Below are 22,531 nucleotides of genomic sequence, written 5' to 3'. Positions count from 1 at the left end.
CTGACTAATCCATGGTTCTTTGATATCAACAGTTGTCATAGGAACTATTTCAGTAGAAAGTTTTTACAATGAAAACCTTCTGATGAGACATGTTATTGATTTTTTTTAAATGAAATTTGTCAAAGCCTTGGACACCAACATGCGGCCCTGCATTCGCCTCCATTGTACTAAATGATAGATATCTGAAAAAATAAAACGGGAACTTTCTACATGGTGAGATACTGACAGGAGTAGGTAAGAAAATGTGCTTTCTTATTTTATTTGGATGAAGTGACCCTTTAAAGATTGGCGCGGTATCTCGTTTACACAGACAAACCGTGCCATTATGAGCTTTTATAAAATGTGTTTTTATGAGGATTTAGGACTACAGAATATGAACATTTCACAATCATGTTAGATCTGAAAATGTTGCCGGTTGTTTTCCAAGCAGATCTATACGTTGTATTTCTGTTTATTCACACTCACCGGGCCAGTGAAACACGTGCCGCGGAAGTGCTGAGCTGGTCCAGATGAGACAGAGATGAAGAGAGATGGAGGATGGAACCACGTTATCTTACCCATGCTGCTGCTCATTACTCCTGGTGCAAACCAAATCAGCCTTCGCACGCACACATCATCTGGAACGACCCTAGGAGTGGCCCTGCCTGTGTATTGCACATCCTGCAACATAGAGAAGCATGGACACTGGATATTCTAACAACATGCTGATTGTAGCCATGACCCAGAAGCTGTTTGTGAGGCATCGGAGAGCCCACATTGACAATCAAGGGAAACAGCTAGAGCAGTACTTTTACCTGGAGAATCTAAGTAGGGGATCTTATTGAGTCTTTTATAGGGGGAAAGCAAGCAGAAACCTTTTCCACATGTTGCCCCTATTAAAAATTAAGTGTTGTGGCCGGGTTAGCTCAGTTGGTGGAGCGGGCGCACAGAAATGGAGGTCTGCTCCTCGACGCAGCGGCCACGGGTTCGGCTCTGACCTGCGGCCCTTTGCTGCATGTCGTTCCCCCTCTCTCTCCCCTTTCATGCTTCATCTGTCCTGCGGAAATAAAGGCATAAAAATGCCCTAAAAAAATAATCTTTAAAAATAAATAAAATGAAGTGTTGAGCAAAAATACATTTATACTTGACCATGAGGTCACACAGTCTGCTGTCTGTGTGTATCAGGGCCTCAAGTGTCTTTTACAGTAACAGATGTGCCTGAGGACTGGAGGTAGAGCGGTACACGGCCCTTCATGAGAAGCTTAACATGTTATTTTCTACTTGTTCTGCTGAATGATCGGAGTCTGATACAGTTCATTGGTGTGAAAATGGCTGGGTGACGGTGTTTTACAGTGTTATAATATGAAGGACCTGGCACTCTGCCATGTTACAGTCCTTTCTCTTTGACTGTCTGGCTTTTGCATGCAGTGTTTTTAAACGCATTAAAACAAATGCCAAAAATATCAAAGTGTGAATGTATTCATGTCATGTAGTTTGCAGTTCTAGGGCGACGTGCCAAGTATTAAATTAGACAAGGTACTTAATTAATCAAGAATCCGACGGCAGGGGGATTATAGGGGAGATACACAAGGAATTCAAGACAGTAACACATTCAGAAAAGATAAAGGAAACATTTTTCTTTTATAAAAGATTCACATATTGGTAATTAAAATAATAAAGTTATTAATTATACCCGCTTTATCCCAAGAAAAAAAAGAAGAAAAAAACTTCCAAAGAAAAACACCAGTAAAACTGTGATGTAAATCAGTGGTTCTCAACCTGGTGGTCAGGACCCCAAAGTGTGTGTGTGTGTGTGTGTGTGTGTGTGTGTGTGTGTGTGTGTGTGTGTGTGGTGTGTGTGTGTGTGTGTGTGTGTGGTGTGTGTGTGTGTGTGTGTGGTGGGGGGGGGTTCACAAGATCATTTCTGGGGGTTTTCAGATTATTGGGGAGAAAAAAAATGAAATAGCATATTCTAGACTGGGGAATGATTTTACATTACTGTGTGAGTTTGGCACATTTAATGTTATATTCAGAGCTGTAAATCATGAGTTCCTGAAACATAGAAATGGGTCAGAGGCAGGTCAGGGGGAGGGAAAAAGTCACAAATGCATCAAAAGTCCATGGAGCCTGGATCACACTGTACAAGGCCAGGGGCTAGCTTGATTATTTGTTTACATGTATTAATCAGAGCATTCACAAAAAAAAATCCCTCTAAATCAGCAGGGTGAGGCGTAACCTCATTATTCGGGGGGGGGGGGGGGGGGGTCACGACTCAAAGATGGTTGAGAACCACTGTAAGTAATGCCTCACACATGTCTGATGTTATCAGTATAATTCAGTACAGTCAGAGTTAGCTGGGCCACATTCCGCCATTTTTGATCACCTTACCACAAAATCAACAGCGTGTAGTGTTACACCAGCACAAGGACGTAAGGAGCTGGATGTTTATATTCCGTGGCTTTGAAAAGTCATGTAAAAGCCTAACCAATTAATACATACGTTAAACAGATAATTCAAATAGATTTATAGGTTAACATAATTTAAAGATGTACAAAATAATCTTCCCCACATAATCAAATTGTCCCATCAGGAATCTATATCTTCTTATCATTAACACAGTTACAGCCGAGAACAGCGTGGCTCAAGTATTCGATTAGTTTATTCCTGTAGCATTTAATCATACACCCAGATTACTGTAAAACACATTAAACTCCACCAGACACCAGTCATACAGTAATTCTGTCACTGGTTATCAAGGACATCCCAATGACTATATGTTGCCTGGCAACAAAAACTGTTTCCAAAAATAAGTGAACAAAACGTAACACTGGAACCATTTTGGAAACAACACTAGTTTTGGTCACTGCAACTACCGTAGTCTAAAGGCTCTTGGTGCATTGAGTGTTATGCCCGGTTATGCCTCCCAGGCATCCTAAACCATTTGACTGTGAGAGCTTGTGGTATTGTACAGAGCTTTGGAGTAAAACAATGGCTAGAAAAAGGCTCATTTCGGGGGGGGGGGGGGGGGGGGGGGGGGGGGGAATGGCACATAAATGTCAAATGTCTCAAATTTGGACAAGAAAACAGTCGGAGCCTTAAATACCGCAACTCTAAAGTGAACAAGTCAACAATTTGAGCTAAAGTTGTCTAAAACAAAAAAAGTGGTTTTGAAGAAGATGTAGAAACTTCTGCCTGTTTGCCTCTATAACCCTTTATTGTGTAGGCGTGACTTAGTTACAGTGACTGGCAGTCAAACAGGCTTCTTATGAACACAAACAGTCGGTCCTGCCGAGACTATCGCTCCAGATGCGGAGGTGTGGCAGGCAGGATTATCTCTACAGCGATACTTATTGGAACAAAGAAAAAACATACAATCCCGTTTTGACAGTTTTCTTTTCTCATTGGTTGCCCTTCTTCAGCTGAGGCACTTTTGGTGTGTGAGACCCATTACAGTGTCTGTGCTTGCCTTTTGTTTTTAACCTTCTTGCCATGTGTTCCCAACCTGCTTACCTCCTCTCCTCCTTCTCTGCTCGGTCACTTCCTTTATCGGCATCACAATATATGATAAAAACCTTTGCCCCTCTTTTTTTTTTTTTTCAGCACTCTGTCCTCCTTTCAACTCCATGTCTTGACGCTTTAACAGGACCTCCTACAGCTGCTGTAGTGTCAGCCGCGAGTGTCCTACGCCCTGCTGGGGTTGGGGGGCGGCTTGCCTTCGTAGCCGTAGAGGAAAGTGGCTGCGATGACCAAAACAGCCCCCATGAAGAACACACTGTGGACGACAGCAGACAGCTCAAGAAATTGGGATTATGAGAAAGAAAAGTAAGACACAAGAAAAAATACAAGAGCGAGACAGAGGGAGAGGTAGTGGCTGCTTCCTCTACCTAGTGGGGTCGAAGTCCTGTAGCCAGAAGTACGATATAAGAGTTGACAGGATGATGGAGAGCGATGTAGCAAAGCCCTTGAGAATGTTGTCTGCATACTTGATGACCGCTGCTATGACCAGACCACCCAGCGCCTGGAGAAACAACAAACACACGGACACAGATGGACAAAGGCATGACCTGAACGGGCCGGCAGGGAGTCTGATCCATGAAATGAGTCTGATACCGTCAGAGGCTTGGTGATATTATATACATACTGAATCACTGGTATTGGAGTGAGCGTTACCTGCAGCGCTACGACAGTCCAAGTGACGGTGTTGTACCCCTGGAACATTCCTGATTCCCTCACCCTCTCTCCATCGTAGCTCAGCATCCCAAAGAGGCCAAACACCAGCCCAAACATCCCTGCAAAACACACACACACACACACACGAGATCTGTCCACAGATTTCCTCCCAAAGTCTGATAAACAATTCAACTAAAGAGAGACATTCAGATGGTACCAAGACACCTGTGTGTTCAGACAGAATGCAAGGCTGGCAAATTTTAGGTTTAGCGTGTTTTAGTTAAGGCTTCAGTTGTTGCACCAGAAATAGAAATAGTCTGGCACATAGACGCAAAACCGAAAATTGTCAATTTACACCTCGTTTTTTTGTACAGATTCAACAAATAAGACATACATTGTTAATTAGTGAGCTTTAAAAAAGCTGCTTGAAGTAGCTTTTTATTTCCTAAGAACAGAGGCAGGCTAGCCATTTCCCCGTTTTCAGTTTTTACGTATGTAAGCTAAGCTAGCGTTAACCCTCTCTTGGCTCTAGCTTCAGATCTAGTGGTCAAAAATAAAATAGGAATCAATCTTCTCATCTAACTCTCGGCAAGAAAGCAAATAGGCATAATTCCAAAAAATATCGAACTACTCCTTTAATATATTGCCACAGCATGTACTCCAACTATGTTGCTTTTCTCCCCAACATTCCTAATGAGGCAGTAACAATTTTTTTCATTTTCCATTAAAGGTGCCGTAGGTAAGCCTTACAAAACTAGCGTTCTGTCATATTTGCTGAAACTGACCCTATGTTCAAGTAGAACTACATGGAGCAGGTAATAAAAAAAAATCTGGCTCCTCTGACACCACCTACTGCCTGTAGAGCGATTTGCAAAAATCCACCGCTGCCCGTTCAGATGCACCAATCAGGGTCATAGGGGGTGTCTAACTGCATGTCAATCACGGCTCATGCACATGCATTTCATATCATCCCCTTCCCCGTGTATGATTTGGAGATAGGCCCCGTCCTGTAGAAATGTCTGATACATTGCTTCTCAAATGACTTTAATTAGTTCATACAAACTAGGCTAATCAACTAATGGTTTCGGCACTAATTTACAGCTACTAACAACAACAAAAAACAAAAAGAGACACACAGCATTTTCTTTACTGCTCTTGTTGCAGATCTAGGCTCCAACATTTAATGCAGGTGAAAAGCTCCAAGCTCACACCAAGAATCGCAGGAGACTTAACACACGCCTCACACGCTCCAGGGTAAAAATAAACTAGACAGGAACATTCATCTTAACAGAAATATATCGGAGGTAAAAAGCACAGCTTGCACTCTGCGCAGGGAAGAAAGGAAACTGCACACACAAGAGCTCACTTCAGAAACATGGAGGTAGCATTTTTTTTTCTTCAAACATCTCACATCATGTCTGTGGATCAACATCCATTGATTAAATGTCATGAACTTACATTTCATGTGTACGAACAGCTGGTGTACTGGCCTGGACTAATTCAACTCATTATTGAATACTGACCTAGCTGAATGTTGCGGACCCAGACGCTCTGCTTGCTCTCCTTTAGGATCTTCTCAAAGTAGACACCGGCGAACCCACTGGAGAAGCACGCCACCAGAACAGCCGCCACACCGACAAACTGGGAGCCTGCAGAGAGGGCCTCCTGCTCCGGGGCCGCTGCAGACTCAGAGGGCCACTGCAAACACAAGAGAAACACTTACAAAAACAATCTTGAGCGAAAAAGCCCAACCTTGACATTGGAAACAATAGTTTGATAAATAAAGGTCGATTTACAAATGTTTACTTCGACATTTACTGGTGGTTGTCCTCAGCAGAAAACTATTATGCAAGCTAACCTTCTGCTAGCTTAAAATTTAAAGGATATATATGAGAGAGGTATCAATTTTCTTATCCCTTGTGTTGTCTTCGGGTCAAATTTGACCCATTTTTCAAAATGTCTATATCAGAAATTGGTTTCCTTTTAACTACCTAAATTTAAAATTTAATTACCCAAGAATAACATGGATTATTCCACACATCGCGGTTCGCAAGTACAACAAAAGATAGGATCTCTACTTTCATTGAGTTTTTGGTGTTTTATAAAAAAACAATTAGAATTTTTTTTTTTTTTTAAACAGACTGAACATTGACATATACCCTGTAATTATCAGAGTCTAATTAATTCATACTTTCTGCCTTCTATTTTGTTTTTACTCAAGAATTAGGTCTAATTTCCTATAAATCAGGTTTACTGACCACGAATTACAAAAATGTAGTAAATGTAAAACTGTTAATAAGTTGTTGTTAGTGGTGTTTATACATGGTAGTGAAAAGAAGCCCTAAACGTAAAAAAAAGAGCCAAAAACATTGAAAAGAGACAAAATTGTTAATAAAAGAGAAGAAAAAAAAAAGTGTTGATTTTCTGGATGACAAATACATGGTCAAATGGAAGACAACTAAAGGGTTATTTAGTTCTTGGCAAGAACGTGAATAAGCACATTTCCATAAATGTCAAACTATTTATAGTTCTGCAAAAGGAAACAGCACTGCACTACCGGTTAAAAGTTTGGGGTCGTTTACATATTTCCGTACCACTCCATTATAGACAGAATACCAGCTGATCTGGGTGGGTGGCTGAACTTTAATGCAATATCTACATTGCCCATTATCTGCAACCATTCATCCAATGTTCCAAAGGCACATTCTGGCACTCACTAGTCTGACATCATTTTAAAAAACTAACTAGAAAAACATTGGTGAACCCTTTTGCAATTATGTAAGCACATAATGTAATCTGAAAACTGCTGGTTAAAAATCCAATGCAACTGATCTCAGCTGGTATTCTATCTACAATGGAGTGCAATGGAAATTTCTAAGTGACCCCAAACTTTTAACCGGTAGTGTATGTACAGCGGCTGTGTGGTTCTATCCAAGAGAAAAGCAGTTCCTATCAAACAACATTGTGTATCCAATGAATAAATATCCATGTGTCAATGAAAAACTTTTACAGTTATGTACTTAGTAAGGCCGGAACTCTCTGTAATGATTAACAACCACATAGTCTCTGAAGCCAGATGCTGGGTACCTGAAATTCATACAAAAGGCATCTTCACAGCTTTACAAAGTTGTAAAAGTGCTGCAGAGTGCGAGTTCCTGCGTTATGCGCTGCGGTAAGCAGGAAAATGGGTAATGCAACAACAACAACAAAAAAGTTGATATTTGGTTGTGCAAAGTAAGAAAGGTATTGGATCTACTGCACTTTTTCTTTGGATGAAACCACACAATATCAAACGAGACAGTCATCCTTTGTTCAAGATCCTTTCAATAAAACAAAACAATTCTTGGAAAAAGATGCTGTTTGCCTACCACCTCTCTACCTCCTCCAGGCGCAAAAAAACCCCTGCTGAGTGAGAAGTAACAGCGTAAACCTTTCAAATGAACAGTGAAACTAACAAGCTGCATTCATTCAAAACCGGCCAATTATTTCTTAGCATGCAGTCAGTTATGTGTGTGTGTGTAGCGATACAGACTGCAAACAGGCTGTGTGATGTGATGATCTGTTTGTTTGAGCCTTCGTGAGGTGTCTTTCAGAAGTCACTGTCACATCCCCCGCACAGTTAAATGTTTCTACCTGTCTGATCCTGTCGATTTTTTAAGGTGTATCTTCATGTCCTCCGGCTCCATTGTGCTCAGCCAGCATTAAGATCACAACCGGTGGAACACTAACGGACTGGCATTGTCTTTGTTTTGCGAAGGAGGAGGGTGGTGATATCACAACAGTCTTTCTTTTCATGACACTTTATCATTCATCAGCACATCCCTAGTAACCACTGGTGGCCAATATTTATTCAGTGTTCCAGTTCAGGCCTCATTATTTCTGTTTTATTTATCTAACCTTTTTATAAATCCACATAACTCCCACTGAGATTTTCTTTAGCTAACCAGTAGGGAAAAAAGAAATTAAGATCACCCAATTAATGAATTAATACAGAAAAAAACGGCACATTTTCAACACGCAACTGATACAATACTTAATTAAACAAAGTGCCACCTACCAAATTGGCCACATTCTCTTGCTTCTTAAATTTAAAAGCACTAACACGATGGATTTACTAAAGTCTTTTGGTATGATTTTATACTGACATAAAAGCAACCTAAGGGCAAGAGGTAGAGGAAGCATGCTGAGAATTCTACATGTCGTGAGATTAGGCCAGATACTAAACCTAGTCCAAAGTTTACAAGAGGCTGAACATGGTGACAAAATATCCAAAGCAAATACCTAGAGCCCCTGTTTCCAATGCCAATGTTTGGCTTTATTCCACCAACATTGCAAAACCCCAACATTTTCAGTTTCCAATGACCAGCATATCCTCACATTTGAAAGGCTGGAGCTAGAGAATCTTTTGCGATCTTGGATGTGATGTGTGGATAAAGACGGCATACATTGAAGGAATAGTTGTAGCTCTTTTAGAGGATGCATAACTTACTAAATCTTATTTTCAGCCCCAGCAGAGATTCGTTAGTTTACCCACTGATTCACCATTTGACACATCCCTCAAGCCATGCTGTTCTGAAAGGAAAGATGTCATCTCCTTGCTGAGACTCACTCCATATGTCTAGTTTCCTTACACTCCTTTAAAGCACTTTGGGAAACAGATCTCGGATTTCTGAGATACTCTGGGAGCCGCGCCCACCAAAACCGCACCCACCTCAAGAAGGTTAGGCTCTCTAAAATCTATAAAGATGTGGACCTACCTTGCGACAGGTGTTGCTAAGCACCTGCACGGCACATACACATGTTCTGGTCTTGCCCCGCTTTACATTCCTTATGGGAGGAAATATTGAGATCATAGTCGAAGGTTACTGGAAAACCCATTGACCCTTATGCTATGATTGCATTGCTCAGTGTAACCCCACCCACAGGGGCTCTTCCTTGGAGGCAGCCTTTGTTACCCTATTAGCCAGACGCTCACGTGGAAATCTCCTAGACCTCCATAGCATAGCCTATGGGAAAGAGAAGTCCTTAATTTTGTTAAGAGAATATTTGGCCACACAAATCTCTTTACCCCTTGAGAATATACGAGAGCTGAACTATCCAGATGTCCCTGAATAAGTGACCAGGTATGTTGACAGACAGCAAATCCACAAACAACCATTTTTGTTGATGTTATTATTATCATAATACATATGTGTATTTTTTTAATTGTATTACCAATTCATTTTATGTCCTTAGACTTGGTCTGGGTACTGTTTTTGGTTTGTAGTATTTTTCCTGTCTCGGTTTTGTGCTGTTTTTCTCTTTGCTCTATCACTATTTTGTTTATCGTTGTTTTAAGCCCCCCAGTCTTGCATTGCCAGACCTTGCTCCACACCGCTGCGGAAGAGGGTCAGGCTAATCAGTAAAACATTCCGCGACGGAAGAAAAAAGGGCTCTGGTTTATTGCCGTTTCTTTAAACTAATCACAATCGCCTTGGGGGACGTTAAGCGCTGGACGGAGCAACGGTGCCGCTGCAAAACAGCCTCGGATAAATATCTTGTTTTGGTGAAGTGTGCTCGTTTAAAAGTTGTTTTAGTCGAACCACAGAAAACTCAGATTGGACAGATGGCCTGGCTAGTAGTGATGAAGGTTTTTCAGCAAAGTGGCAAAAGAATTCATTTCTCGAGGCGTCATTTGCTCGCAGTACCTCCAGGCAGATATAATACAGATGACCTAGCGATCTGTGATTCCCTGTATCAGATGGTTTTTGACTGAATTTTGCGCCAAAATCATCAAATTTCCTTTGTATTTTCTGGTGGCATATTATAATTAAGGGACTGTTGGTTTTTTATTTAAGGGGCTACCGATGGAGTTTTGGGACCTTTGGTCAAAAAAGACTTGACCCTCCCTTCGCCTGCAATACATTTTTCAATGACCCTCCTTAATGATTGGGAAAAAAGCATGACCCTCACCAACAACTTATTGATAACTTCTGTTACACTTGGCAAAGATGTACAGATATCCACTGTTTGTTTTTTATAACTAAGACATACAAGACTTAACCTCTGCTTTTTCATCTTACACATAACACTCTACTGTTATGGTGGCCATTTCAGTAGACTTATTCAGTAACATTGTTGTGGAAACACAATAAGCATGGAAACTAAATACCCACTTCCTGCATTACTTCAAATACTAAGTTACTCTTCTAGTAAACTAGTATTTACATGAAATAAAACATTGAGACCATTCAACAAAGCACACTGGGTAATAAGTTCTGTCAATGTGGATGAGTCTGGGCCCGCACCCAAACAGAAATTCAAAGTTAAGTGTGTTGGTGTGCAAAGCGCCGCAACAATCACAGATTGCTGTTGTGGCCAATTGGTAACTTTATACATTGTTCGGCTGCTATATCATGACTAAATTCAATTCTGATACCTTTTTTATGTGCAAAATGAACTATGTAGAGCTCATACGTGGACCGTTTCACAAAAATGAATGGTTAATTTGGTGCTACTGTGCTGGAGTTCAGAAGCTCCACAGTCTGACGTGACAGCCGGCCGGTGCCTGCCGGGGTTGCTGTTTTTTTCCGCCCGGCCTGTCCACCTTCACAGACCCCGCTGTGAGCTGGAGCTCTATCAGGAGACTCGCGGACATAAGGCGTTTATTTCCCTGATCGTTTCTTTAAATAACTCAACACACATCCATTATAAGATTAACTGGAACCTGTGCTTTTTCAAAGTTATAAAGCTCCACAAGAGATTGCGTGTGTAAGTTCGGGCTGTCACTCTCACACACACACACACACACACACACACACACCGGCCACGAAGCAGGCAGGAGAGGGAGAGCGTCTGACAGGGCAGAAAGAAACCTGTCTGCCTTTCACAGTCTTGTAAATAAATTATAACATGTATATTAGATCTGTTAGTCTTTCTCTATCATAGGCGCCGATTTATGTTTTCCTCCGTGGGTGCACGCCCTTTAAATAAAAAGTAGGCTAGTCAAAAATTTTTGCATTTCAGAAACTTAGGAAATGGAAAGCGGCCAACACACACGCCTATTAACTTGATAGCAAAGCCGTAAAGTAGGAAATCTTTCAACTCAGGATAGCACCACTTCTCACAAATACAGATGGGATTGGAGATGAGAAGTTTAACTGACACGTAATCATGATCAGCGCTCACACGCTCCACAAGGCACCAAATGCAATGTTTAATTTTAAATGAACAAGCCACTTTGAAATGTTGCTATTTTCATGAATACAAAAGTTGGGTGACCCTCCCCCCTAGACTAAAAAACGGATTACCCTCCTCTCAGCAAAGAATAAAAAGACATGACCCTCCCCTATTTTCCTCCAGTGGTCCATTCCATAAATACTGAACGGTCCCTAATATAACTGTATAATAAACGGATTTCCTTGAGAGGAAAGTGGCTAACAAACATCACAATCAATCCTTTTGGGCATAATAAAATAGCAGGAGGGGCAATTTTAGTAGGCTATTCAAAAACTGGTGTGTGGCAACGGTTTAACTGGGCTTAGGGCCGTGACTGTGCATGTGTAGATCATAAATGTAGAATAACACCGTGTAGATTCAATCAAACAACAACCAGTGACTTGGTACGGATGGGCAGTGCGGTTTTGGATGTCATCAATGATGTAATTTGTCTAAAAACGATACAACTGAGATCTGAGGAGCAGTTAACCATAGTCCTCATAAATCCACCAGAGTTTAGAATGCCAACACAAAGAAAGCGGAAGGTGACGGACATCTGACCGAAAATGAGGGTCAGCCGCCAGAACCTCCAACGGCACCTGAACGATCCCTGACCTCCAATACTATTTTACTGACCAAATGTTAGTGTATTGTCAATCCGTTCTATTTGGAAAATATTAAAAAACAGAGTATGGAAAAAAAAAGGACCAGTAACCATCGTGAGGCTGCATCCTTACTCTGGGGCAAAAAAGCCCTAGTTAATACCAACATATTAACATGGACTTTTAACAGGATTATTAGTGGAATAAAAAGGCTCTTTTCATCTACACAAAGAGGATGTTCTGTGACATATTTCTAGATGACGATGAAATAATGTGATTGCCATTTCTACAAGTAGTAAACAGACAAGAAGCTGTACTGGACCTGCACGAGAGCCACCCCAGCCATAAGAATCAGCAATGAGAGCCACTGGTAGATGCCCAGCCTGCGGCCCAGCATGGACACCGAGAACAGAGCCGTGGTCAGGATCTTCAGCTGGTACGTCACCTGATGAAGACAAAGTAGGTAAACTATAGATAATCCCCGAACATAGATGTGCTAATTGCTAAATGGCTCAGAAAGACACAGCAGGTCCTGTGTGAGTCACGCTGTGAGTCATTCAGATTCCCACAGTCTCTTTCAACCCCACCCTCCCTCTGCTGTACCTGGTAGGTGGCTGCATCCAGGTTGGACAAGGCGACGTACAGCAGGTTGTTCTGCAGCGTGTAGATCCCAGAGGGAATCGCCAGCTTCAGCGTTTCTATGGGTTTGTGGGCAATTTCTTGACGCAGGAGGCTGTTCAGAGCTCGCATGCTGTAATCTAATGAACAGTTATTAGACAGTTATTAATTAATTTGTACTAAGTCTATCAGCTCTTTTTACATTTCTTTGATTGGACTGTTTTGGATTTAAATCATCATTTTGCTAGACTGCATTTTAGGCAAAGTTGTTAAGCAGCTGCTTCTGTTTAGACAATTTTGGATTATATTTTCAGTGTTCAAAGTATAAAGAAAAGATTTTTTTATTACCAAAACTTGGCTACTGTACCAACAATAACACTATAGTAAAAGCTGTATCTAATCCAAAACAATTTTGATATTTAATAATTTACATCATTTACTAAGCAAAAATGACAAACATAAGAAGGTTACAGCTTCTCAAACTGGAGTTTTTCCAGTTTTCCCCCTCCGCTTTACAGCAATGTTGATGTCATTGAAACTATTAGTTAGACAAAACAATCAATCAATTACAAGACATCATCATGGGCTCTAGGAAATTGTAATGGCCTTTTTTCTTTTTCTTTTTACAACTGTCTGACCTTTAATAGACCTCACAATTAATCAGCAAAAACACTATATTAGATTATTAGAATAAAATGAAAATAATAGGCTACAGTGGCATTATTTTCTACTAATGATTATGGTGACAGACGTTGCGTTCAGGTGCACTCACTGTGCTCCTTGAAGACGAGCAGCACACAGGTGAGGATCTTCATGACCTCGGCCACCACCACCGCCGAGGAGGCCAGGTACCGCGGGCCCTCGGCCTGCAGGGTGCGGGAGTACCGCATGGTGAGCACCAGGGACGTGGTCTGGAACACCAGCACGCCCAGAGAGAGGTATTTCAGCCGGGGAGAGGCCATGACAAAAGGTCGGTGTGAAGCTGGACACAGAAATAGTAAAAATGACGATATAAAAGGTACGGTCCAAGTAGTTAGAAATGTAAGTATTGTTGGTAGGTGAGTACAGAACCACAGTGAGGAGTGGAAGAAGACTTTTAGAAACAAAAAGAGGTTTTTACTCACAGAGAAAACACTGGTGAGGAGAAGTCGCTGACAGAGAGTGGCTCTCACCTTTCTGCCTTGCCTTCAATTGCGCTTTAAAAGCAACTTGACATAAGTATATTTGTCTCTACATAGAATAACCTCTTCTTTGGTATTTAAACCCCTTGTCGTGTCTGTTCTCAGCAGCTCTCTCTGTCGGGCAGAAAGACCAGGTACCGGAGGCTCAAACCCAGCTGTCAAAACAGCAGCCCTTCAGGTCTTGGCGTCCATTGACCCACACTGGATCTCAACCGTCTGCTGATAACTAGCTACCCTTTATCTTCTCAGGGTGTCCACACCGACTGTCCCATCGTTAAGTGTCATTACGCTTTAACTAACCGCCAGAGGAAAGAGGAAGTTATACCGACAAACGCTACAGATGAAATCGAATCTCAAGCATGCAAGCTGTATGGTAGGTACAATCCTAAAACCCTGAATGACTTCCGTGTACAGGTTTCTTCCTCGTCTTTTGCTCAAAGCGCCCTGTGCGACCCAGCGCCATCTGCTGGACTGGCAAAAAAACCGCAGTAGGCCTACTCGCATTCATTTTAAGCTTTAAGTGTGAAGGGATGACTGAAAGGTACTTCCTTTCCAGAAGCACAAATAATATGAATAATTATCCATGTATGGCCAAAGTCACACCAAATAAATATGTTTGAATGAGTTTGTTAGATATCCAGTAGCGAGTATAGTAGTTTTGTTTGTGTGTATTATTTGGATCCCCATTAGCTTCAGCACAAGCTAAAGGCTATTCTTCCTGGGGTCCTACAATCTGTTCTTTGACAATACTCTTTGTGACATTGCATTATACACAAATACATAACATTTGAAAATACAAATCATAATTAAATCTTACTGTTAACGCAATTCATACAAAAAATAAAATAAAAGACACCACTCTGAATAGATAAATCTATTTTAAGAAATAAGATAACAAAAGCCCTATAACAAACTACTTTGATATTAAATATTGAATTCCTTTGAAGTAAGTATGTCTTAAGTGATTTAAAAAAAAAAAACATACTGAGAGTTTTGTTTGATAGTCTTTGGGAGAGAATTCCACTCACACAGTGCTCTGTACCTGACTGAACGTTAAATTGATTTAGTTTTCACTTCAAAATAAAACTACCTCATACCACATGCCTCGTTGGATAATGATGTGTATCAATACTAAAGGATAGTTTTGTATATAATATAAAAGGTGTTTTGTTTGTTATAAAATTATGTAAAAAAAACATTAGCGAATACACAAATCTATTTTTAACTAATTGTCTTCTATCAGTCAAATAACTTTCCATCCGTAATAATGCGGTGTGTGAAAAACCATAATATTCCAGTTTTTTAACAGTAAGTTGTGGTCAATTATATTAAAGGCTGCAGTAAAATCAAGCATCACAACACCTATTATTTTTTTCTCCTCCATATTCATAAACCAGTCATCAACCATCTGTATGCATGCTGAAAACCTGTAATTAAATAGTTATTTAAAAAATAAGACTGAATCTGTTCATACACAACTCTTTCCATTATTTTACAGAGAATTGGTAATAAGCTTATTGGTCTACTGTTTGATCCAGAGAAAGGCATTTTCTTATTCTTTGGTATTGGCACAACTTTACATATCGTCCATGCTCACAGACACATATTTTCCATAAAACATACATTATTAATATGAGCAACGGTAGGAGCAATGATTGAAATTATTGGCTTAATCAACTCATATTCAAGATAGTCAACGCCAGGTGATTTGTTTTTACAATTCCTAAGAGGTAATTCAACTTTCGAAACCCTGACACTCTTCAATTTAAAGCTACGTTTTACGTTCTGTGGTCTTATTTATCAATGTTTTTGACAAATCTGTCTTGTGTAGCTGTGTAGTATTTTTGAGATTATTTATTTTATTTATGAAATAATCATTGAGGTAGTTTGCTATATCATTTGGTTTAGTAAGAAAATCACCTTCGTTTTCTAAAATAAGCTGGAGTTGATTTATTATTTTCTCGTAATTTATTATTCCATGTATTCCATAATTGTTTACTATCATGTTTGATTTCTGTAATTTTGTTTTTATAGTACAATTTCTTCTTCTTCCTGTTTAAGTTAGTTACACAATTTCTAAGTTTACAATATATTTGCCAGTCCGATTTGAAAGTAGATATGACTGCCGCTTGTTTAACAAGATCTCTTTCTTTCATAAGATCTTTTGATTCTTGATCTAACCACGGGGTGTTGACACACTGTGTCAAGTAATTCAATAAAAATGCAAAAAGATTTAAATGTTTCGCCAAGACATGTTTCTTGTTTCTGTACTATAGTAATGTATTTTTACTTTTATTAATTAGTATTCTCAATATCCTAACACTGTACTGTAGAACATTGTCCATGATACTAACAGCGCTGAGAGGGCAAGGCTGAACCACTGACCAAAACATATTACATTTTAACTTTGGTAATTTGTTAAATTTACATTGGAAAGATTCATTCAGATTGATCAGAGCACATATATAATTTCTTCGGCCAAATACAACTTGTGGTTATTTATTAAACCGGTATTGTGTACTCTGAGGAAGCACAGTGAAATACATTGATGGAATCAAGTTGCTGTCCTGAACTAGCCCGGGAATTCAGACCCACATCCAAAAGATTAAGGGTCTGGCATCGAGTAATGAAAGTCGCCTATCTCGAGGGGCGGCACCAAGCGTGCATTTTAAAATCTCACTGCATGCAATTAAATAACACTGCGACCAATCACAACAACACACAGGGTGACGTAGCCAGAGACCCGTACGCTTAGCTATCAGCGGAGCTAACTGGTAGATTAAACTGTCGTCATCTGTTTAGCTTGCCTCTGGCCCCGCCTACATCAGATACACTGATGTGATTGGTGCAGCTCAGCTATAAGGGTATAGTCAATGAGCAGCATTACTCGATGCCAGAATAACTCGCTGAGCAAATTCAAACTGTGCTCTTACCAGAACTCTGGATTTCCAGGGTAGTCCTGAACTGTATCAACTTGTGGACAAATACACAGTTTATTTAAAAAAAAAGACAAGTGCAAAGTCTATGAAGATCTGGGCTTTATTTCAGTAAACAGATTTGGTTGATCATTTAGTATTTTGACAACAGACAACTTATTTTTTCATCACTTTTTAGTTCTTCTACCTTATACAAACATGGCAACAACTACTTCATATGGCATGTATATTATAGGCTATTTGGTTAACAGAGGAAAGTACAATACAAAAAAAAAAATTATATACAGAAAATAGACACATGGCCGGGCATATGGGAACTGACATGCTCAATTCTTAATAAAAATGCTGACTGACACGGTACCTCAATGTACAGGACATGCGTTTTTTGAAACTGCAGAGACATCACGGGTACATAGAAAAAGACCCTGAACTGGCAGGTACTGGGAGTATTGGTGAATAATTTGGTTTGATCACACAAAGACTGTAAACAAAAACGTTTCTTGGTATTGAATGTGTGTACTGTGTGTCTAACTTTATTATTTTATAGATCAAAACAATAACCAAATCGAAGACAACAACTAATATAAATTTGGACATGATGTACATTTTTGGTAGAAAAAAATTATTTGGTCTTAGAGACACTGATGTTCTTTTTTTGAAGTTTCAAAAATAACAGTAACAAATACAGTGAATGATTGTCTGTGTTTACAGAGCAGTCACACAAAGCTATGTTCTACAACATATTTAAGAAGGAAGACAGCATACTTTATCATACCGTACTCACCTCCAGACTTGGTTTATGAATCATTACAATTAAAAAGGTGCAGAGATAAATTGATTGTAGTTAAGCAAAAGGCAAAACTGGTTAAATGATTTTGGAAGAGAAAACATTTAGCAAGGAGGCCGTTTAAAGGTATAAACATGCGCCTCTGTAACATTCAGGATCATTCGAGAAGTGCGAACAGAATTCATATAAAAACAGAAACAGACATTTTAAAATGTCAACATGTCTTTGCCAAATTGAGCTCAGTAATAACAAGCAGAATGTGCTGTAAATCGTCCATTTCATCATACAACATTCTAAAAACTAATGGATGCTTTTGCATAAAGTTTGTCAAGCTTAATTAATCCCTCAACAATTCACGACATATAGTGGCACCAGCTGTGGCAAGACGTGATATAACTACATCCACATTAACTCTGATTTGGTTTTCATTCAAACCAAACTTTTGTATCACGGTAACAGTAACTGCCTTCAATACATACACTCTTCACTGAACCTACAGCATGCAAAGAAAAACTGCCTTTATTGAAACTTCTGTGGGTTTGATTAATGGAAACCACTAATATCTATTAACTGTAATCAATGCAGTAAATACATATTTAAGTTGTTAGCACAAGTGTAGAGCCATTTAGTAACAAGATGCGTCTGTGTGCATTTATACATAATCTGTAATTCACTCAATGTTTGTCTTTCTAGTCACGCAACAGCATTTTATAAAAATCCCCCTTTAGCACATAAAAAACAGAACAAAGCATGAATAAAAAAACAACAAGGCAACAACTAGGTAGTTTTGCTGAATTAAACCATCAACTGAATGTCATCCACCGTATTTAAAAAGTAGAGTGAATGGTTGCAACGACGAGTTAGTATTGGCAGGCTTATCACATTAAACAACACATAAGGATAGCATATAGCAGAGCGAAATGACAATGTCCTACAAAACAGACAATATTGATGCAGAATGTCTTTTGTCATGTCATAGAGTCCTTCTGAACAGTCTGTTTTTCTGATACAATACCAGCCGGCCGCCATCTGGTCGGCACTTCCTCATTGATCCCTCAATTAACAGTTTGTGTTTGGGTGCCGAAGGCCGAAAAAGAAAAATGTGTTGACTTCGCCAACAGAGAGCAGAGGATGCTCGGCTGGGATGGCAGAGCGACATAAAAACTGCTTGTTTTTTGGTAATGAGAACTTTTGATATCTAACTGATAGTACTCAATGACGTTTTAGAAACTGTACAAACATCTTAAGCATCTTAAGTGCAAAGAGGAGAAAAAAGCATGAAAGGGGAAGTGACTGATTATTATAATGAAGAACAAAGAAAGAATTAACGAGACGTGAGAAAAGCACTGTATGAGTTACTATGTGTTGTTATTCAACTACACAGAACCCCAAAGTCAGTCTGTTTATGCTTTCCTCGGGCCGGCCTACGCAAAAACCTGCATGTTACCGTGCTGAGGCTGTTGAGAGGCCTGCTGCACCTGTTGCGACTGCAGCTGCACCTGCTCTGGAATGTGTGTGTGATGTGAAGACGGCAGTGCGTGGTGGGGGTTCCCCCGGGGGGTGGGGCTGGTGGTGACGTCAGACCAGTCAGAGTTGGAGTGTGGTGAAGAGGACGACCAAGGGTCTGGGGACTCGGGTGAAGGGGTGAGATATGGGTGCTCGCTGGGTGGGTGGGCAGAGTGGCCGGGGGTGGTGCCCTCTGAGCTAGTGGTGGTGTAACTGTGCTGGGAGGGGGGAGTGGGGTACTTATCCACAGGGCTCTGCATGGGTGGATAGGAGGGCAGCGGTCGAGACTGGCCCTCAATCCCCCCGTGGCTGTGGGGGTGCTGCAGGGCGTGGGAGAGCCCGTGCGCCATACTCATCTGCTCAGGCACCTTATACATCATACCCTGGGAGCATCGAAGGTGGCCTGGCCCTTGCTGGGAGTGACCCTGATTCTGGTTCTGCCCTTGGGACTGCGTGACCTGTACCTGCCCTGGCTGAGGCTGCTTCAGCATGGCCTGGCCTCTTCCAGGGGGCATCATCTGAAACGTGACGATGGGCGGCAGCTGCTCTCTGCTCATGGTTACATTCATGGGAGTCAGCATCGGGCCCTGGTTGTGGTGTTGGCCCATGCCGGGATGAGAACCCCCCATCTGGTGCGACACGAGGCCCAACATGTGGCCGCTGTAGCCGTGCTTGGTCATACCCACCCAGCTCTGCTGCTGTCCCAGCATGTGGCTGACGGGGGGCAGCATTGGTCGGGAGGTGGGGCTGCTCAGGAGGGGAGGGGAGTTTACTGTGGTGGAGGCAGCGCTGGACACGTCGCCCGTGTACGAGTGTGGTGATTCCAGGGAGTCAACTGGTGACATGGTGACAGAGCTCTCTGGAAGTCCTCCTGCTGCCTTGACACCATTTGCATTCCCTCCGCCTGTACCTCCTCCACTTCCTCCTCCCACTCCAGCACTCACACCCGGCCCCTCTCCTCCAGCGGGCTTCTTTCTTCTCTTTGCCTTCATGTCTTTTAGCTCCTTAGCTCCCCCGCCAACACCTCCCACCTTTGCGCCACCTCCGCCCCTCCTACTCTTCTTGCCCTGCGGCCCGGGGCGCATGCCGATGTAGCCTGCTCCGTTGGCCCCACACATAATGGAGGAGTTTCCTCCTCCGCCCATGTGGTTAGGCCCATTGTGTGGACTGTGAACCAAATTGTACTGGTCCAGCAGACGCACTATGTCATGATGCATGCGTTCTTGAGCGGTATCGCGGGGCAGCCGATCCAGGTGATCGGTGATGTCACGGTTGGAGTAGTGGTCAAGGAGAACCTGAGCTGCCTCAAAGCTGCCTTCTCTGGCTGCAAGAAACAGGGGGGTCTCCTCCTGAAGGAAACACAGCAAGCAGCCAGTTTTAATACACAAAAGATCTGTTTTGAGTGGAGTCTCAATTTAACCTGTGCAACAAAATTAATAAAATTAAATAAATCTCTGAACAAAAGTCTGATGGATACATTTTATTTAGATTAAATACAACGTTGTACATTTGTTTATCAGCACACAAACGAAGAACAATGGATGGAAATAGCAGAAATGAAAACACAACAACAAACCTTATTGTCTTGCATGTCCCGGTTGGCTCCGTTCTTCAAAAGCACAAGAGTGGCCTCCACATTATTAACTGCAGCTGCCCAGTGCAGAGCGGATTTGCCTAAAATGTTGGGAAGGTGACAAAAGACAAAGCACATCCATGTTTAACCAGAATAAAATCCTTACAATTTAGTTTTTTATTACGTTACATTCCATTCATGATCATTTTTCTGTGACTAATCAAAGCTCTTCAAGTTTTAAATGTTACTATTGTACTAGATTTTAAAGGACTGCATCAAGCATTACAGTGTCTTTACGGTTTCCCACCCTTAAAGGTGCTCTAAGCGATGGTGGGCGACGTTACTTCTTGACATTAGAAGTATTTTCAAACAAAACGAGACCAGCTCGTCCCTCCCTCCTCATCCCGTCCCCTTCCTTCTGTGCTTATGCACACTAACCCCCCCAACCCCCACTCCTAAATCCTTCCTGTTGGTTTTTGGCAGGAACACTGGCTGTGTATGCTTCGTGGTTCAGGTGGGCACAGTTTGTTTTTGTTGTCGTGTGTAGACCCCGGGCAGTCTATAGAGACCGTGTTTTTTTACAGTGTGTTCTGGGGACAGGCTGCTAGTGGATAGTGAGGAGATGTTTCCTGTATGTACCAAACCTGCCTAAAACATGAAAGACATCGCTTAGAGCACCTTTAACACTTCCAATTTGCATGGATGGATCTAATAAGCTTGTCCTGCTTACCCACTAGCATGCTTCTTCATGTTAATACTGCAGTTTCAGTATGAGCTATATTGTAATCCAAATACCTGCGGTCATGAAATGCTCACACCAGACCTACAGTACTAAAAAGAGACATTCCACGGGAATAGTAAACATATTAAAAGTTGGCTGACCATGGTCGTCTACAGCATTGATGTCAGCATGGCAGTGGATCAGCTCTTCCACCATGCCCTCCACAGCTAGCCTGGCTGCTAGGACCAGTGGAGTGGTGCCGTCATTCATTCGGGCATCCAGTTCTGTTGCACGATTACGGATCAGAATCTGAGAGAAGACAAAGGTACATTAGATATGATGAAAAATACATGACGGATAATAGGGATGCAGATTTCACAATTATCTGTTCATAGGAATTACCTTTGTTTACAATTACAGTTACATTACTAACATTACTAGTGCCATGAAAGGCGTCTTTAAATAAAATGTATTATTATTATTATTATTACAATGGTAGAATTGTTTGTCTGACCTATTTTAAACTCACTTCAAGTTTTTAACCAATTATGATCACACAAATGTCTCACCTGGAAGACTCCCTGGGCATCGGCTGCCACGGCAGCATGCAGCGGAGTTCTGCCCATGTTGTCATGGGCGTTGGGATCAGCTCCAGCGTCCAGCAATCTCTTAGCAGCATCAGCCCTGGCGTAGCGGGCAGCCAGGTGGAGCGCCGTTTCTCCGGTACGATCAGTCTGAGCCATTAAAGAAGCACCCTGAGCGATAAGGTCTGAAATGACACTTGGTCCTGGTTCATCTCCTCCACTCTCTTCCTCCTCTTCTCCATGCAGGCTGCAGTCCGGCCCTCCACCATTACGCAGTGATGCTAACATCAGTGGGGTGAAGCCATCTGAGAGAAAATACAGTCAATATTATAGAAGTTCTTAAAAAAAGTTACTGGATCGGGAAGTTTAGAAATACATATTTCTCACCAGGTCCCTTGACATTTACATCCAGACAGTCAGCATCCAGGTCGGCCTGTGGGGGAGTCAGCGAGATGTCAGCAGCCTTGCGGTGCTGCAGGGTCCACTCTCTCCGGTCAACACCTCCATCCATAGGGATGGGCAGCAAGGGTTTGTCTTCAGTCTATAAAAAAACCCAAAGCAGCTTAAAAAACAACAATTACGACAACCCAAAAAACTTCCCTCAAGTTCCAAACATCCCTTACCCAATTTACTTTAAAACTACTCCAATCCATTAGCTTTACTTGAACCATTCCGTT

The 22,531-nt window shown here is 41.5% G+C and overlaps 2 protein-coding genes across 2 annotated transcripts in view; both read right to left on the bottom strand.

Moving 5' to 3' along the window:
* Window positions 1–3,459: 3,459 nt before the first annotated feature.
* slc35a3a (solute carrier family 35 member A3a) lies at window positions 3,460–14,184 on the bottom strand. Its single transcript, XM_032524829.1, has 8 exons — window positions 13,691–14,184; window positions 13,339–13,548; window positions 12,552–12,706; window positions 12,271–12,393; window positions 5,673–5,847; window positions 4,150–4,268; window positions 3,864–3,997; window positions 3,460–3,751 (listed from the first exon to the last, which is right to left on the bottom strand). The coding sequence occupies exons 2-8, from the start codon at window positions 13,526–13,528 to the stop codon at window positions 3,661–3,663; spliced, it is 987 nt and encodes a 328-aa protein (XP_032380720.1). The 5' UTR covers window positions 13,529–13,548; window positions 13,691–14,184; the 3' UTR covers window positions 3,460–3,660.
* A 2,583-nt stretch (window positions 14,185–16,767) lies between these two features.
* notch2 (notch receptor 2) overlaps window positions 16,768–22,531 on the bottom strand; it is a 47,677-nt gene continuing 41,913 nt past the window's right edge. The window contains exons 31-35 of the mRNA XM_032527080.1: window positions 22,242–22,395; window positions 21,840–22,159; window positions 21,432–21,579; window positions 20,553–20,650; window positions 16,768–20,325 (exon numbers count right to left, since the gene is read on the bottom strand). Of these exons, the coding sequence (XP_032382971.1) occupies window positions 18,895–20,325; window positions 20,553–20,650; window positions 21,432–21,579; window positions 21,840–22,159; window positions 22,242–22,395 (2,151 nt within the window). The 3' untranslated portion in view covers window positions 16,768–18,894. The remainder of the gene's footprint in view (window positions 20,326–20,552; window positions 20,651–21,431; window positions 21,580–21,839; window positions 22,160–22,241; window positions 22,396–22,531) is intronic.

The sequence above is a fragment of the Etheostoma spectabile genome, chromosome 9 (assembly GCF_008692095.1).
Source record: "Etheostoma spectabile isolate EspeVRDwgs_2016 chromosome 9, UIUC_Espe_1.0, whole genome shotgun sequence".
Lineage (NCBI taxonomy): Eukaryota > Metazoa > Chordata > Actinopteri > Perciformes > Percidae > Etheostoma > Etheostoma spectabile.
The sequence above is the reverse complement of the archived record's forward strand: the minus strand, read 5'-3'. Positions and strand labels throughout refer to the sequence as shown.